General features: G+C 37.5%; 1 protein-coding gene across 3 annotated transcripts in view; it reads left to right on the top strand.

Annotated features, from left to right (window-relative positions):
- The window catches only part of CPQ (carboxypeptidase Q), a 526,376-nt gene that overhangs the window by 341,710 nt on the left and 165,702 nt on the right, over positions 1 to 18,964 (top strand). For all 3 annotated transcript variants that reach the window (XM_061123718.1, XM_061123716.1, XM_061123715.1), the window contains exon 5: positions 2,810 to 2,921. In XM_061123718.1, coding sequence (XP_060979701.1) covers positions 2,810 to 2,921 — 112 coding nt within the window. The remainder of the gene's footprint in view (positions 1 to 2,809; positions 2,922 to 18,964) is intronic.

The raw sequence follows: 18,964 nt of genomic DNA, 5'->3' as shown, positions 1-18,964 counted from the left end.
AACAGAAAGAAGTATGGTTGTAAAAACAACCTCAGTTATTCCAAAATCTGAAGGTTAAAACAATAGCTGCCTTGATTTACTGACTAATGTATTATCTGAGAAAAAGTTGATTAAAACAGATTTTGACACTTTTTATTCACTGGAACTTGAACTTCATTGGGAAAATGGTTCTGAGGGGGTAAGCATGTTGACTAATTGGCTTGTTCATCCCACATGGGATTATACTACTTTCTGAACCAGAATTTCCTGCTATTGCAACATGTTTTTTTCTTTATTCTTTATTCTTTTTTTTTTTTTCCTTAGAAGCAATCCATTTGGGTTCATTACATGGCCATTTGTTAGTCTGGGGCAATGTACTTGTTTGTGACTACAGTGAAGTCATAGTAACTCAGGACTGTCTGTATACACAGAGTCAATGGGAGATCCTGCAGCTGCTCAGGGAAGGTGGCCGTGCTATGGGTCACTCTGACATTTGAAACCCCAAATCCTGCTTTCCCAAAGTCCTGGGGCACTTTCATGTTGATCATCAAGAAGATTTGTTCAAGTTTGGTTTGCTTATTTACCGTATGCTGTTCATAGGATCAGACTGTTGAACTTGGTTTATTAAGCTTTTTATTGAAGTGTAATATTCTCAGTATTGGGAGAAAGCAATGGCACCCCACTCGAGTACTCTTGCCTGGAAAATCCCATGGACGGAGGAGCCTGGTAGGCTGCAGTTCATGGGGTCACTAAGAGTCAGACACGACTGAGTAGCTTCACTTTCATTTTTCACTTTTGTGCGTTGGAGAAGGAAATGGCAACCCTCTCCAGTGTTCTTGCCTGGAGAATCCCAGGGACGGGGGAGCCTGGTGGGCCGCCGTCTATGGGGTCGCACAGAGTCGGACACGACTGAAGTGACTTAGCAGCAGCAGCAGCAGCATTCTCAGTATTGAAGTGTAAAATTCTCAAGCTGGAATCAAGATTGCTGGGAAAAAATGTCCACAGCTTCAGATATGTAGATGATACCACTCTAATGGCAAAAAGCAAAGAGGAACTAAAGAGCCTCTTGATGAGGGTGAAAGAGGAGAATGAAAAACTGACTTAAAACTCAGCATTCAAAAAACTAAGATTGTGGCAGCCAGTCCCATCACTTCCCCTGCCTCCCAAACAGAAGGGGAAAAATGTGAAAACAGTGACAGATTTTACTTTATTAGGCTCCAAAATCACCACAGACAGACTGCAGTCATGAAATTAAAGGTTCTTGCTCCTTGGAAGAAAAGCTATGAGAAACCTAGACAGCGTATTAAAAAGCAGGGACATCACTTTGTTGACAAAGGTCCATATAGTCAAAGCTATGGTTTTTCCAAAGCTGTTTTTGTTTTTTTTTTTCGGTGGTGTTTCCACCGAAGGATCAATTCTTTGGTGCTCAGCTTTCTTTACAGTCCAACTCTCACATCCGTACATGACTACTGGAAAAACCATAGCCTTGACTAAGTGGATTTGACTAGATATGGTTGACCAGACTAGTCAACCACAGACTTGACTAGTATTTATACTCACACTCAATATACGAGAGTTCTAGTTATTCCACCTCCTCACTAATATTTTCTATCTTTTTCATTTTAGCTATTCCAGTGGCTATGTACTGTGATTTAATATATATTTCCTTGTTGATAATGAACCTGAGTGACTTTCATTAGTGATTTGTGTATCTGTCTTTGAGAATTGTCTGTTCAAGTTTTTTTTCCCATTTTTCTATCATTTTACTCTCCTTTTTGTTACTGTTTCATAGGGGTTCTTTATATAATCAGAATATGGGGCTTTGTTGAAAATGTTATATAAATGTTTTCTCCTCTGTGGGTTGCCTTTTCACTCTTGTAATGGGATCTTTGGATGAACAAATAGTCCTAATATTTTTAAAGTCCAGTTTTTTATTTTTTCATTTTATAGTTTGCACTTTTCTTATCCAGTTTAAGAAATCTTTGAATACTCTAAGTTGACAAAGCTGTCCTCTGCTTTCCTCCAACATCTTTATTTAAATTTGTAATTCATCTGACTTGCTATTCATATATTGTATAATCCAGAGATCAATACATAATTTCCATGTAGATATCCTGTTAGCCCAGCATCATTTCACTTGGTTTTTAACTTGTTTAAAATATATCTATGAAATTCAGTTTTACTGAGATATTTTTATATTTTCCTAGAGATAATTATTAATGATTCTCAGAAAATAATTTAAGTCTATGATGGTGTAAAATTTATAATATAATCTATAAATTTATTTAGCATGTAAATTGAGATATTTCTTAAAAGTTATTCTGTTTAATTAGACTCTAGTTTGTAATACCAGCATATTTATTCAACACTAGATGATTTATAATGCACAAACACAATAATTAAAAACAAATTAATTGTTCTTGCTTTTTCATTTAAATTCAATTCAACACATGTTTGTTATTTGTCTGCTAGAATTTGGGACAACTGAGAATATGGTTGAAGTTTTAAGCTCTATTTGCATGTCATTTAGGTTTCAAGCCATATAATAAAGTTGTCAAGAAATAATAAGTAATTCTTCTTTAGTATTCAAAATTATATTAATAGAGGTACAAGGTGAGAAGTTTTATTCCTATTAAGATGACCTTATACCCCTTATGTAATGCCTCTATACCAAGTTTTCCATTAGCAATGACACAGTTCTTTTAAGAAGTAAAAATAGAAAAGAAAATATAAAGCTTCTTTTCTGTATTTGGAATGCCTGTGAATGCTTCTTCTTTGATGTCATTTCTGCTTGGTTTTTATTTTTTTCTCTTTTTATTATTTGTTCTAGGTTGTACTGGTCAGTGGACATCTGGACAGCTGGGATGTCGGGCAGGGTGCCTTGGATGATGGTGGTGGAGCCTTTATATCATGGGAAGCCCTCTCGGTTATTAAAGATCTTGGTAAATATTTAGAGAGTAGTTAACCAATGTGTGAGGTTGTCAGTGGTGATGTTTAACTCAACACACAAAATGCTCAGCAGATTAGTTGCTGTGGAATGTTCAAAGATTCTCCTGAGGTCTGTATGTTTTTTGTCAGTTGATTCCCAGAAAAGAACTAATTTGTCCCCTTAAAGAAAGAAATTTTTATTCAAGTGTCCACCAGACAGCCAAAGTATCAAATATAATCAGCCACTGGGGAAAATGAACAAGCTAATAAAACTGCAGCAAATGCAACCACATCAGCTAGAGACTATGTAAGGAAACCATAAACAAGTGGAAAGAAAAATCAGTAGCTCCCCCACTTCCTTTTCCTTGTTTAAAGACATCATCAAGCTGCTCGGATAGCTTTGCTTCACTCATCTTTCCATATCCGAAGTCAAGGAGAACAGAGTAGGCCTGGAGGAGTGATTCTTTTTGCCACAGTGAGGAATCCAGGATGAAAAACTGGACCTTGCCTGTTAACCTAGACATGGGGGAAGATAGATAGGCATACAAAGCTAGGACTAATTGTGAAAACACTTTTTTTTGATGACCCTACTTGCAAGCAAAAAACATACATTTCCTCTTTGTGTGCTGGTCAAGAGGTGGATTTTGGGTGATGTTAGAAGTAAATCAAACAATCTGAAATGAGAATTCCATGTCTGAATCAGACCAGTGGTGGTTTGGGAAATGCTTCATCAGCAGAATGTTTCCTATTGTGACTGTGGAGTTTCAGATGTCATAGAGATCAGAGCACTCCCTTTGGTGAAGGCATTCCATTGCTTACTTAAATACCCATGTGTTTAGATCTAAGCTTTGCCTCTGACTTTTAATGAACCCTTCTAACCCTAAATCAGCTCTTTAAATGATTATCTTTTTTTTTTGGACTGGAGTCCTGTGTTTTTTTAAATTAATTAATTTATGTTAATTGGAGGATAGTTATCTTACAATATTGTGATGGTTTTTGCCATACATCAACATGAATCGGCCACAGGTATGCTGTTGTTCATCTTAACAATAGACTACTTAAATTGTCTTGGTTGGGGCAAATCTTTAGTGTATAATTTTGATTTTTGTCTTACTTGTGTTTTAAAAATGGAAAAATGGAAAGGTGACTGTGCAATTTCTTTACTTCTAAATAGGTCAATGTCTAGCAACCCTGGCATTGCTGCTGTTTGAGGCCGGATAACTGTTTTTTTTTTAATTGAAATATAGTTTACTTACAATGTGGTACCAATCTCTGGTATACAGCAAAGTGACTCAGTTATACATATATGAGCGTTCTTCTTTTGTATTCTTTTCCAATATGGTTTAATCACAGGTTTAATTATTTCATCGAATACAGTTCTCTGTGCTATACATTAGGACCTTGTTTTTCATGCATTCTAAATTCAGTGGTTTGCTCTGCCGTGAGGTCTGTCCTGTGCATTGGGATGTTTAGCTGCATTCCTCCTAGATGCCAGTAACACAACTCCCTCCACACCCAAATCGTGACAGTGAAAAATGTCTCCAGACGTTGCCAAATGTCCCCCGGTGGGCTGCGGGGGGAAAGGGTGGCATGTAAAATTGCTCCACTAAAATAGGCTAATTAAAGAACTCTAGGACACCTGAATACAAGGTCATTTAAAAAAAAAAAAAAAAAAGCTAATCAGTAACTTTATATTGTATATACTTATACTTTAAACATCATTACCATACTAAGCACCTACTATGTGAAAGCATCCTGTAAAAGCTGAGCACACTACATACTCTCTGTTCTTAAGACCCTTAGAATATAACTGAAGACATACATATGTACCTACATTCATAGTTATCAATAAAGATATAATATCAAGTCTGCTTTTAGTATTGAGTAATGTTTGAAAGATAAATTGTCCAGCAAATAAAAACAGAAACACTCATTCCTTCAGAGAAGATCTGGGAAACTCTACATGTGAATTCTTTCCGCTTCTTCCTTAAAAAAATATCCCTTTGGCTATCTGCCCTTAATTTCATTCCAGAATGAAGTGGGTTCAAGAGATGAGGCAGGCACCTATCAAAAATTTTCCTCTCCATAGGCACAGATATTTATTTTGGAAGTTAATTTTAATTCAGTGTGTTCCAACCAGCTTGACCAAAGGCACAATGGTAGTGTAAAAAGAGAACTAGACCCGTCTCAATTAGATTTTTAGGTCACTCTGTACCACAAACGACTTTTTTGGCCTGGGGCAGGTCATTTGAACTCTCTGGATTCATTTTTCTTCATCTCTCTTCAACTGTTAGCTTCCAGAGTATTTTACCTGCTCTTGTTGTTGTGCAGTCACTCAGTCATGTCATTCTCGTTGTGACTCCATGGACTGCAGCACGTCAGTCTTTCCTTGTCCTTCACAATCTCCCGGAGTTTGCTCAGATTCATGTCCATTGAGTCAGTGATGCCACCCAACCACCTCATCCTCTGTCTCTCCTTTCTCCTTCTTCCCTCAATCTTTCCCAGTATCAGGATCTTTTCCAGTGAATCAACTTTTCCCATCAGGTGGCCAAAGTACTGGAGCTTTAGCATCTGTCCTCACAATGAATATTCAGGGTTGATTTCCAATAGGATTGAGTGGTTTGATCTTGCTGTCCAAGGGACTCTCAAGAGTCTTCTCCAGCACTACATTTCGAAAGCATCAATTCTTCAGGGCTCAGCCTTCTTTATGGTCCAACTCTTACATCTGTACATGACTACTGGAAATGGTATAGCTTTGACTGTATGGACCTTCATCAGCAAAGTGATGTTTCTGCTTTTTAATATGCTGTCTAGGTTTGTCATAGCTTTTCTTCCAAGGAGCAAACATCTTTTAATGTCATGGCCACAATCGCCATCTACAGTGATTTTGGAGCCCAAGACAATAAAAGCTGCAACTGTTTCCATTTTTCCCCGTCTATTTGCCATGAAGTGATGGGACCAGATGCCATGATATTAATTTTTTAAATGTTGAATTTTAAGCCAGCTTTTTCACTCTCCTCTTTCACCTTCATCAAGAGGATCATCAGTTCCTCTTCACTTTCTGCCATTAGACTGTTATCATCTGCATATCTGAGGTTTTGATATTTCTCCCTGCATTCTTGATTCCTGCTTGTGACTCATCCAGCCCAGCATTTCACATGCTGTACTCTGCATATAAATTAAATAAGCAAGGTGACAGTATATAGCCTTGATGTACTCCTTTCCTAATTTTAAACCAGTCCATTGTTTCATGGTGGATTCTAACAGTTGCTTCTTGACCTGCATACAGATTCCTCAGGAGGCAGATAAGGTGGTCTCATATTTTCTTCTGTTTAAGAATTTTGCATAATTTGTTATGAGCCACACAGTCAAAGGCTTTAGCTTAGTCAATGCAGCAAAACTAGATGTTTTTCTGGAATTTTCTTGCTTTTTCTTTGATCCAGCGGATGTTTGCAATTTGATCTCTGGTTCCTCTGCCTTTCCTAAATCCAGCTTGTACATCTGGAAGTTCTGAGTTCATGTACTGTTAAAGCCTAGCTTGAAGGATTTTGAGCATTACCTTGCTAGCATGTGAAAGTAGCACAATTTTATGGTAGTTTGGACATTCTTTGGCATTGCCCTTCTTTTGGATTGGAATGAAAACTGACCTTTTCCTATGATCGCTGCTGAGTTTTCCAAATTTCCTGGCATAATGAGTGAAGCCCTTTCACAGCAGCATCATCTTTTAGGATTTGAAATATTCCAGCTAGAATTCCATCACCTCCACTAGCTTTCTTTGTAGTAATACTTTCTAATGCCCACTTGACCTCACATACCAGGATGTCTGACTCTAGGTGAGTGACCACACCATCATCGTTATCTGGGTCATGAAGACCTTTTTTGTATAGTTCTTCTGTGTATTCTTGCCACCTCTTCTTAATCTCTTCTGCTTCTGTTAGGTCCATACCATTCCTGTCCTTTATTGTGCCCATCTTTACATGAAATGTTCCCTTGGTATGTCTAATTTTCTTGAAGAGATCTCTAGTCTTTTCCATTCTCCTGTTTTCCTCTATCTCTTTGCATTGTACTCTTAAAAGGGCTTTCTTATCTCTCCTTGCTATTCTTTGGAACTCTAAATTCAGTTGGATATATCTTTCCCTTTCTCCTTTGCCTTTTGCTTCCCTTCTTTTCTCAGCTATTCGTGAAGCCTCCTCAGACAACCATTTTACCATCTTGCTTTTCTCTTTCTTTGAAATGATTTTGGTCACTGCCCCTGTACAATGTTATGAACCTCCATCCATAGTTCTTCAGGCACTCCATCAGCTCTAATCCTTTGAATCTATTTGTCACTTCCACTGTATAATTATAAGGGATTTGATTTTGGTCATACCTGAATGGCCTAGTGGTTTTCCCTACTTTCTTCAGTTTAAGTCTGAATTTTGCAACAAGGAGCTCATGATCTGAGCCACAGTCACAGTCAGCTCCAGGTTTTGTTTTTGCTGACTGTATAGAGCTTCTCCATCTTCAGCTGCAAAGAATATAATCAATCTGATTTTGGTATTGATCACTTATAATGTTCATGTGTAGAGTCATCCCTTGTGTAGTTGGAAGAGGGTGTTTGCTACAACAGTGTGTTCTTTTGGCAAAACTCTGTTAGCCTTTGTCCTACTTGATTTTGTACTCTAAGACCAAACTTGCTTGGTACTCCAGATATCTCATGACTTCCTACTTTTGCATTGCAGTCCACTATGATGAAAAGGACATCTTTTTTTGGTGTTAGTGGTAGAAGGTCTTGTAGGTCTTCATAGAACTGTTCAACTTCAGCTTCTTTGGACTCAATGGTGGGGGCATAGACTTGGATTCTGTGATGTTGAATAGTTTGCCTTGGAAGTGAACTGAGATCATACTGTTGTTTTTGAGATTGCACCCAAGTACTGCATTTCAGACTCTTCTGTTGAGTATGAGGGCTATTCCATTTCTTCTAAGGGATTCTTGCCCACAGCAGTAGACATAATGGTCATCTGAATTAAATTTGCCCATTGCTATCCATTTTAGTTCACTGATTACTAAAATGTCGATGTTCACTCTTGCCATCTCCTATTAGTGTCTTTTCTAGGCTTTGAATCTTACTTCTTTCATCATGGGACCCTAAATCACTGTTAATTGAGTTGAATTCAGTTGCATGAATAAATGCATGCAATGGTGAATTGAGTTATCTTTCTCCAGCTTTGAAACTACACTGACTTCATTTGCTTTTGAAAGTAGTAGTAAGTCTCCTTCAATTCAGGACTTAACTCTTCTATAGATTTCTGAAAACCTATGTAAACATATGAATACAACTCTAAAGAGTAACATTTCTTTTGAGTAGGTGTTAAGAGGCAGCATGCTATACTGTTAAAACAGCACTATGAGGCCAGACTGCCTGGGTTCAAATCCCATCTCAGCAACTCACGAACATGTGGCCTTAAGTAAGTTACTTTCCCTATCTGTGCTTATTTTCTTATCTGTGAGATGGAAATAATAATAGTTCCTATCTCACAAGGGTGCTCTGAAAATTAAATAATCTATTTATATAATGTACTTAAAACAGAGCCTAACCCATCCCCCCCAAAAATAAATTAACTTTTATTATTTAATAAGCATGATCTGACAGTACTGTATTTTTTACTTAAGGGATTTTTTTTTTGTCTTTAACCTCTCATCTGCTTAGTGATTGCTTTGCCTCCTAACTTAATATGTTAATTGTAACTCTAGGGCCAGATGCTATGATATCCCGAAATATCCTTTTCATTTACTATTAAAGTCACCATCCATTGTATTATGGAAATCCACTGACCCTCACCCTGTTTTCCACTTTCATACTAAATTTTCAAGAGTCTAAATCTCTCCTGGTCATTTCCTGCTTCCACTTTCTGCTTAAGTTGAATGCCCAGAATCTATACTATATCTCATACTCTGCAATTGCACCTACTGATTCTTACTCTTTAATTTTAATATTAAAATTAGACTGTGGATTTGTTTGTAGATGCCTATGTGTTTTAATATGAAGAACTAGGTCTAACATGTGACTGATGCCTTCTAGATGAAAATTACTGATTTACTTGAATAAGAGCTAGCACTTCGGGCTAGAGGCCAAGAAATGGGTTCATAATTATGTTACTTAATTACATTGAGTCCAGGCTATTTAGTTGGTGAAATATGAAAGTTCTATGGCAATCTGTTTTTCCAAGAAAAGTGAGACTTCTTTTGGCTGCTGTCCCTTGGACAATATGTCATGCAGAATGCATGTCAAAGTCCCTCAGTGGGGCTTGTTAATTTGAAGTGTTGCTCTAGTGGGACTTTCTGATATTTAGGCATATTGTTCTAAGATTCATTCTTCATGTCTCTTCTCCTTTATTCCCTTCTCTCACTACTTTTATAGATTCACTCTTTTGCCCAAGCCATCAGCTAAAACCAGATTCAGTTAATCTAAGAGAAGAGATATTTGTACTTTGCAAATGTAATCAGTCATTTCTGAGTAACTGTCAACAGAAGGCTATTTGCTGTGAAATGCTATTGAATACTTTTTTGTGTTTGTGGTTTACTGGACTTGAAACTCAATGTTTATTTGAAATGTCATTTCCTGGAATGTTCTGGTGTCAGTGGACAAAGCCTATGGCCAAAGAAGTTATGCTTCAAAATGTTCATTTGGCACTTGAATAATAGACCACCATCCAGCCTCAAATTCTTCCAACTTTACCATTTTCCATTAAGTTAGAATTTTTAATTTTCAGGTCTAAACAAAGGGAAAAAATAGTTTACAGTACTACCTGGTTGTTGAAATGTTGGATATATGTGAAACATCTTTTTAGAGAAATTTTAACATGCGCATCCTGACTGTAATTTTTATACAGTTTGAAGTCTGTGTGTTAGAAAATATTTTATTTATATTTCATTGAGTCAACAAATATTTACTATACTGATTGAATGTCAGTGTGCCAGATACCTTGCAACAAAGAGAAATGAGACTCAATCCTTGAAGTCTTTGAAGTAAGAGAAACATTTAGTTTAAAAATTGCAATTAAATTCTTATAAACCCTTTAATTGAAATATGTGCAAATTACTTCAGGCAGCTGGTAAAGAGGAGGGGACCAGCATGGCTTGTCTGGGTCAAGGCACCTTCACAAAGGTGGTATTTGAGCTTTCTTTTAAAAGATAAATAGAAGTTCCTGAAGCAAAGGAGGGCACAATGAAGGATTCCCAGCAGATCATAGAGCTTCCAGCGCTGTGCATCATTAAAAATGAGGAGAAAACTGTTGACAGTTAACAGTTATGGGATTGTGGGGAGAAGGGAGGATTTGCAGAATTGCAAGAGGTGCTCTTTTTACCTCCTATACATATATACCATTAGATTTTTGAGTAGTAAGGTTGTGTTACTTTATTAAGGAAAAAACCCTCAAAATTTAAAAAAAAAAATTCTTGGTATTGCCATCACTATAAATAGTCTGCTAACAAGAACTCCAGAGCAGAGGTATGAAGTAGGAAGAATCACACGTGAGTCACCAAGCCTTCCAGGCCCAGAAGTGTACACAGCCAAATGCATGCCAAGGCTTTGGTGTAGTTAGAGCTTTATGGAGTCATTTCTAATGCAGTGGGTTGCCTCTTAGAGATGGGGACCCATCCAGGAAAAGGGTTTTATTCTCCCAGGCCCTGGTCAAGCCTCCCTTGGAAAAGCCTCAGGAAGTTCAATCCAGAATATCTGAGTTAGGGATACAAAAAACTTCCAAGAGAGGGAAACCTGAAGGGTTGAGCCAGAGACAGAGAAAGCCTAAAGCCAACTCAGGACTAGCCCACATCTGGAAAGAAGAGCCCATTGCAAAGAATCTTCTCTTACGGTCAAATAAGTTTGGGAAACTCCCTCTTCGTAATTTCATTATTCATTAAAACACACTTGTTGGGAGAATCTTCCATGACTCAAGTGTGCTTTGGAAGCATTGCTCTGGGCCATTACTGGTGTTGGCAGAAGTGAGAAAGAATCCAGGAATGCCTGCTGAGGTGCAGTTCACGGAACTGAGCACAAGTGACCTTGGATTTATTTTCACTCTAGATTTTGTGGGCTGTCCTTGGGCTCTTGTGTTTGCCAGAATATTGACAAGATATAACCATGTAAAGTTTCCTTAATTGGCATGGGAGAGATTATTCTTTTACTATACTTCTTGAAGAGTATTTATACCCACCCAAGTGAAAACTTTACCCAATACATAACTTTATTTCTGCACTATCTGAGCCTGTTTTATTAAGATGAATGTAGTATTATTGGAAATGTTGACATATGCTGAAGGCTCTCTCTGCCAGGTTTTTCTGTGGCCCCAAGTGCATTAGAATTTGGTGGGATTTATTTTTTCTAGGAGGAATTTTTATCTTAAAACATTCCACAAACTTCCCTCCTCCCATTTTAGATGCTGTTCCTCTGCAATTATTTTGTGAACACAATTATTTAGGAAACTTACAGCCCTGGGAAAGATTTCCTATTATACCTCAATCCCTTTAGGAAATAATATGTCTGCTTCTGGAACTGTCCAAGAAATTAACTTGGAAAAAAAATTAACTTAGAGAAAATGTTTTCCCCAACATTAAACTTTATTAGTTTGCATTTTAATGTATAGATGGTTGTTTGCCCTTTTTTTCTGAACAAATTTTGGTCTTGATATTTTATGATTGTATTTAGTGATGCATATACCTAGAACAATGAAAGAAGTAAAAACTGTGATTTTCTTGCTTTTTCCCTTTTTTTTTTTTTTCTAAAATCTAAAAGTAGATTTATAGTAAGGGGACATTTATGGCTCATTCTCATGATCTTTAGAGGATGGTACTCTCATTTTTATTCAGATAGGTTATTTCCTCTAGTGGCGGGTTATGTAATGTCTGGCTTTACCTTAACACTTGTGGCAGATACATATTTTTGCAGCTGGGAATTGCTGAGAACTTTTCTTAAGGTTTGAACACATTGATAAGTCTCAGTAAAACACTTTGCATCTTTATATCTCATTCAGCTAACATAGACATTTCCACTGGTATGTGTAAAGAGACATAACTGTGTAGATTGATATTCCAGATATATCATGAGATAAAGTAAGATTTATTAAAAATGAATCACTTGGAAGGTGTCCTACCTTTTAGTTTGGTTGTGATAGGGGAGACTCTGTAGTCCTTTTCAATCCTTAGACTACATTAATATTGCTGTTATTATTTTATCAGTTAGCGAAAATATACCATTTCTTTGTAAAAATAGACAAGACCTTGGCCCAGTGGCATTCAGCATCATGACTAATTCCTCGCTGTCTGACAGAATCTGGAGGGGTGGCAGGTGAATGCTGTGAGAGGAAGGATCTCAGGGGGCTCCTCTGTCTGGAGCATGCTCAGGTTCTGCTCTCACATCTAATTTGATTGGCCTGTATGCCTTAGAAAGCTAAGAAATGTGGTGTTGGTAAAGGAAATGGAAGCTTTAAAAGTTGCTACTATTTATCCTGGAGAAGAACGGCTATGGAAAAGCTTAATAATGGTATCCTTAGCGCCCCAGTGGATTTCTTCCCACTCAAGAATGGGATCCATATAAGCCCAGGGCAGGGCCATCTCAAATGGAGACTGCCTCTCAAATGGAGGCTACCTCATTAAAACAGTATCATCAGTGTTACACAACTTGGCTCACAAGGAGATCTTCTCCTTCAGTAATAAATGTTGAACACCCACTTCATGGTCAACAAATAAAAGGGATAGGACACAGATCCTTCCATCAAAGAGCTCACAGTCAGGAACCGGTAGCTTCACATGGACAGAGATTTGAGCCAAGCCTTGAATGGGTGGGAGACAGGAGAAGAAAAGACAAAATTGGAGCTCAGGAAAGTCCACGGCTTTGAGGAGTGGAGGACGCTTTTGTAAATCTAGAGCAATAGGTGAGAGAAGAGTGGTGGGAAATTGGGGTCAGTTTGTAAAAAGGCATTGGACACAAAGTTCAACTTTGGAGTTCTAGGCAGTAGGAGCCGTTGAAGCTTTTAAGCATGGGATTGACTTCTTCTAAAGATACTGGGTAGGCTGTCCTTTTAACTTATAGGTAAGTGGGATGAATAGAATGGAGACAGGAAAGTAGGGTGGGGGAGATTCCAGCTATACAGAGCCTGGAAAACCACGGTTTGGGAGTTACTAAGCAAATTTTATTTGCCATGTAGCTGACAAGCCAGCTTCTACCTCTCTATGCTAAATATACCAAAGAGGAAGTGCTGGGGTTTCCAAGGATGCTGTGTTCTTTGCCTACACACTTCTCTGCATCATGCTAATGCTGCATTTTGTGAAAGCTGAGGTCAACTGAGCTTAGAATGAATTCCACTCCAGTAAGTGTGCCTAAAAAGAAGTCAGCAGACCAAGAAACAGGGAAGTGTATTATGAACATCTGCTTGGACCTTTATGATTAACTGGATTTTTTCAATGGTCTTGGGAGATAACGATTTAGTTTAGTTCATTTTTAGGCACCACCAACCCTGTGAACATCCTCAAAATCGAGCTCTAGGGATGGAGAGTTTCTACTGGGTGTGTGCCAGAAATGATAAGCTAAGCTAAGTAGTAAATGAAGTTGACTATTATAAGATTACTTGTTTGTGATCCTGCTAATGCCATCCTCATATTGGATAAATCATTGCTGATGAACTGATGCCCAGTCCCTGTTCTTGTTTGACATCAACATCTCCAGACTGTACCATGTGACCCAGATCTCATGGACTTTTTAGCCCATGAAATCCTCCTTCCTTAACACACAAATAACTCAGAATCTGTAGGCAAATGAGAGGCAGCATGGAGAGTAGAATACGTATACCCTCCTTGTTAGAGTATCGAGGGTTCAAATCCTTCTATGCTACTGAGTAGCTGTATTATGTTGGACAAACTTATTCAACCTTTAGATCTCTAGTTCCTCTTCCTTACCGTGGTAACAGCTTATGTTGAATTGTTAGAGGATAATTTGAAATAATTTAGATAGTATCTGCCCCCCCAACTAGATCATCAGTAATAATAACTATTATTATTAGATGCTAATTGCCAAAGCAAGGGTGAATATTCTAGCAGAGGGTATAATCTCAGGATTGACTTTGTCTCTCAAGGCTTGATGTCTGTATTCTTTGCACAATTGGAATTGGCTAGGGTCATCCCTAAAGCAGAGAAGCCTCATAATGAAAGAACAGTAGCTGGTTCCAATGAGCCCAACTCACGTACCATCACCCTAGGATAGCCCCCATCCATGAGCATATATAAGGCTAATCTCCTCATTGCTGTAGAGAAGGGCACTAAATAGAAGCTTCAAAAATGTGACACAAAATTAAAGTAACATGCCCAGCATGTGGGGATGGAAAGAGCTCCATCTTTTTCTGTGTCCTTTTATCTTCCTACCAATATCCTTAAGCTAGTAATACTGTATTTACAAAGACTTATAATAACTACCAGGGAAGCCCTGTATAATATCCCTGAAGAAGAAAAAAAAAGTAAAATTAGGAAATAGCTGTTGAAAGCAACATAATTTACTACAAAGTAAATCGAAATATAGAAAAAACTGAAGGCAGAGAAAACAAGAATCAAATCTAGTTCTTAATCTTACATTTTACTCTTATACCTAAGTTCTCAAGAAATCTTTCTGCTTTTTAATATAATCAAAAAAACCCTGCAGTTTCCGGTCTTTCCCAGAAGATCATCATGCATAGAAAACTGAGGACAATGACCACTGATGCTTGTATTATTGTTCTTTCTCTGTAATAATGGCATCTTTTAAAAGAAATATATTTCCTTAATTTCTCTGTCTGTTTTTTCATTGTTAGTATATAGGAATGCAAGGGATTTCTGTGTGTTAATTTTATATCCTGCAACTTTACTATATTCATTGATTAGCTCTAGTAATTTTCTGGTAGAGTCTTTAGGGTTTTCTATGTAGAGGATCATGTCATCTGCAAACAGTGAGAGTTTCACTTCTTCTTTTCCTATCTGGATTCCTTTTACTTCTTTTTCTGCTCTGATTGCTGTGGCCAGAACTTCCAACACTATGTTGAATAGTAGTGGTGAGAGTGGGCACCCTTGTCTTGTTCCTGATTTCAGGGGAAATGCCTTCAATTTTTCACCATTGAGGGTGATGCTTGCTGTGGGTTTGTCATATATAGCTTTTATTATGTTGAGGTATGTTCCTTCTATTCCTGCTTTTTGGAGAGTTTTAATCATAAATGAGTGTTGAATTTTGTCAAAGGCTTTCTCTGCATCTATTGAGATAATCATATGGTTTTTATCTTTCAATTTGTTAATGTGGTGTATTACATTGATTGATTTGCGGATATTAAAGAATCCTTGCATTCCTGGGATAAAGCCCACTTGGTCATGGTGTATGATTTTTTTAATATGTTGTTGGATTCTGTTTGCTAGAATTTTGTTAAGGATTTTTGCATCTATGTTCATCAGTGATATTGGCCTGTAGTTTTCTTTTTTTGTGGCATCTTTGTCTGGTTTTGGAATTAGGGTGATGGTGGCCTCATAGAATGAGTTTGGAAGCTTACCTTCATCTGCAGTTTTCTGGAAGAGTTTGAGTAAGATAGGTGTTAGCTCTTCTCTAAATTTTTGGTAGAATTCAGCTGTGAAGCCATCTGGTCCTGGGCTTTTGTTTGCTGGAAGATTTTTGATGACAGTTTCGATTTCCTTGCTTGTGATGGGTCTGTTAAGATCTTCTATTTCTTCCTGGTTCAGTTTTGGAACCATTCACCGTTGCAACAAAAAGAATAAAATACTTAGGAGTATATCTACCTAAAGAAACAAAGGACCTATACATAGAAAACTATAAAACACTGATGAAAGAAATCAAAGAGGACACAAACAGATGGAGAAACATACCGTGTTCATGGATTGGAAGAATCAATATTGTCAAAATGGCTATTCTACCCAAAGCAGTCTATAGATTCAATGCAATCCCTATCAAGCTACCAACGGTATTTTTCACAGAACTAGACCAAAGAATTTCACAATTTGTATGGAAATACAAAAAACCTCGAATAGCCAAAGTAATCTTGAGAAAGAAGAATGGAACTGGAGGAATCAACCTGCCTGACTTCAGACTCTACTACAAAGCCACAGTCATCAAGACAGTATGGTACTGGCACAAAGACAGAAATATAGATCAATGGAACAGAATAGAAAGCCCAGAGATAAATCCACGAACCTATGGACACCTTATCTTTGACAAAGGAGGCAAGGATATACAATGGAAAAAAGACAACCTCTTTAACAAGTGGTGCTGGGAAAACTGGTCAACCACTTGTAAAAGAATGAAACTAGAACACTTTCTAACACCATACACAAAAATAAACTCAAAATGGATTAAAGATCTAAATGTAAGACCAGAAACTATAAAACTCCTAGAGGAGAACATAGGCAAAACACTCTCTGACATAAATCAAAGCAAGATCCTCTATGACCCACCTCCCAGAATATTGGAAATAAAAGCAAAACTAAACAGATGGGACCTAATGAAACTTAAAAGCTTTTGCACTACAAAGGAAACTATAAGTAAGGTGAAAAGACAGCCCTCAGATTGGGAGAAAATAATAGCAAATGAAGAAACAGACAAAGGATTAATCTCAAAAATATACAAGCAACTCCTGAAGCTCAATTCCAGAAAAATAAATGACCCAATCAAAAAATGGGCCAAAGAACTAAACAGACATTTCTCCAAAGAAGACATACAGATGGCTAACAAACACATGAAAAGATGCTCAACATCACTCATTATTAGAGAAATGCAAATCAAAACCACAATGAGGTACCATTACACACCAGTCAGGATGGCTGCTATCCAAAAGTCTACAAGCAATAAATGCTGGAGAGGGCGTGGAGAAAAGGGAACCCTCTTACACTGTTGGTGGGAATGCAAACTAGTACAGCCGCTATGGAAAACAGTGTGGAGATTTCTTAAAAAACTGGAAATAGAACTGCCATATGACCCAGCAATCCCACTTCTGGGCATACACACTGAGGAAACCAGATCTGAAAGAGACACGTGCACCCCAATGTTCATCGCAGCACTGTTTATAATAGCCAGGACATGGAAGCAACCTAGATGCCCATCAGCAGATGAATGGATAAGGAAGCTGTGGTACATATACACCATGGAATATTACTCAGCCATTAAAAAGAATTCATTTGAACCAGTCCTAATGAGATGGATGAAGCTGGAGCCCCTTATACAGAGTGAAGTAAGCCAGAAAGATAAAGAACATTACAGCATACTGACACATGTATATGGAATTTAGAAAGGTGATAACAATAACCCTATATGCAGAACAGAAAAAGAGACACAGAAATACAGAACAGACTTTTGAACTTTGTGGGAGAATGTGAGGGTGGGATATTTCAAAAGAACAGCATGTATACTATCTATGGTGAAACAGATCACCAGCCCAGGTGGGATGCACGAGACAAGTGCTCCGGCCTGGTGCACTGGGAAGACCCAGAGGAATCGGGTGGAGAGGGAGGTGGGAGGGGGGATCGGGATTGGGAATACATGTAAATCCATGGCTGATTCATATCAATGTATGACAAAACCCACTGGAAAAAAAAAATAATAATAATAAAAAAAAATAAAAAAATAAAAAGCCAAAAAAAAAAAAAAAAAGAAAGAAATATATTTCAAGTATAATTGAAAGTATTCAAAGTTACTGCTTTGATTAATGTGTATAAGAAAACATGTCAGGAACTGATTCAAAGGCTGTATTTTTGTTCTCATCACCATAGACCATATATCCACTTAGCCATCCCATATTCAGTTGTTTCAGGCAGCACTTTAGAACAAGGGAAGATTTTATGAAGTGATTCATACTAGAATTACTCTTTTTATAGAAGATATAAGTGTGAATTCATCCTTTATAGTTGAATAATTTTAGATGAAATCATTCGAATGTCCTTTTAGCCACAAATAAAGAGTGGAATTTTTTAACTTTATGTGTTGCAAAAGAAACCAGTGGTTAAGTTAATAAAACATAGGTTTTTGCCAAAAATGGAAAACATATATCAAAAGAGGCCCATATGTTTTCACTTAATATTAATATAATAAACAGACATAAATTAAACAACATATCAGCAAACATTAGTTGAACAACTGGGAGCAAAGAGGAGAGAATTAATATATGAGGAATATTTCCTATGCACCAGTTCCATCACATGACCTTTTTTAGTCCTCAAAAGAGCCCTTTGAAGTATATATCATTATGCCTGGAAGGTACAGTGGACCTATCTAGCCTTTAGTCCCTTAAAGTAAAGTAGACGACAATATGCTTGCAGGACTGTTACATGAATCAAACACAACGGAAGCAAATGCATATCTATCAGACTTGTAAAGATGAAAAATCCATGACACAGATGTTGAAGAACACTGTAGTGGCAATGCTGCCACTGATGGTGGCCATCTCAACAACATGGAATTCAAACAGAGCACTTTGGTGGAGAAGTGATTTGGGAGGTAGGGAGACAAGGCACCCTTAAAGCGGTTGTAGTAAGAAAAAGCTTCAATGATGTCCTACAACGTTTTATAACGGTAGCATCATTTTACTAATTACAAATGTATAACATTCCTCTTTCTAAGAGTCAACAGTAGCAATGAATATTCTTGCTTTAGGGACTTAAATCAAGGAGGATCAAGTGAGATTTCTCATCCAGGTTTCCTTAGATTGATGTGAAGATGAGAGGAGATGCTCCTTGACTTCAGGAGGAAATAATAATGGCACTTAGCTTGCTAGAGCACAGCGCACCAAGCTCTGAGCGACTGCGCGTGCTGGGCATGCAGTTCTCACCGAGTCTGCAAGGTGGAAAATACTGTTATTCCTTTTACAGATGAGAGGCCTAAAGCTAAAGCTGGTTGCAATTTCTGCAAAAGTAGAAAATCTCTTATTTCTTTTTCTTAATGTTTTCCTTTTTTTCTTTGCCCCCTCATTTTTAAACAAATAACTCAAATATTTGGAAACTGAGATAAGATAATAAATACCAACAATCTTCCACCCAGATCTCATAAACGTTAACAATTTCAAAT

This window comes from Dama dama, chromosome 21 (assembly GCF_033118175.1).
Source record: "Dama dama isolate Ldn47 chromosome 21, ASM3311817v1, whole genome shotgun sequence".
NCBI classification, from domain to species: Eukaryota; Metazoa; Chordata; class Mammalia; order Artiodactyla; family Cervidae; genus Dama; species Dama dama.
This window is presented reverse-complemented; position numbering and strand designations above follow the sequence as displayed.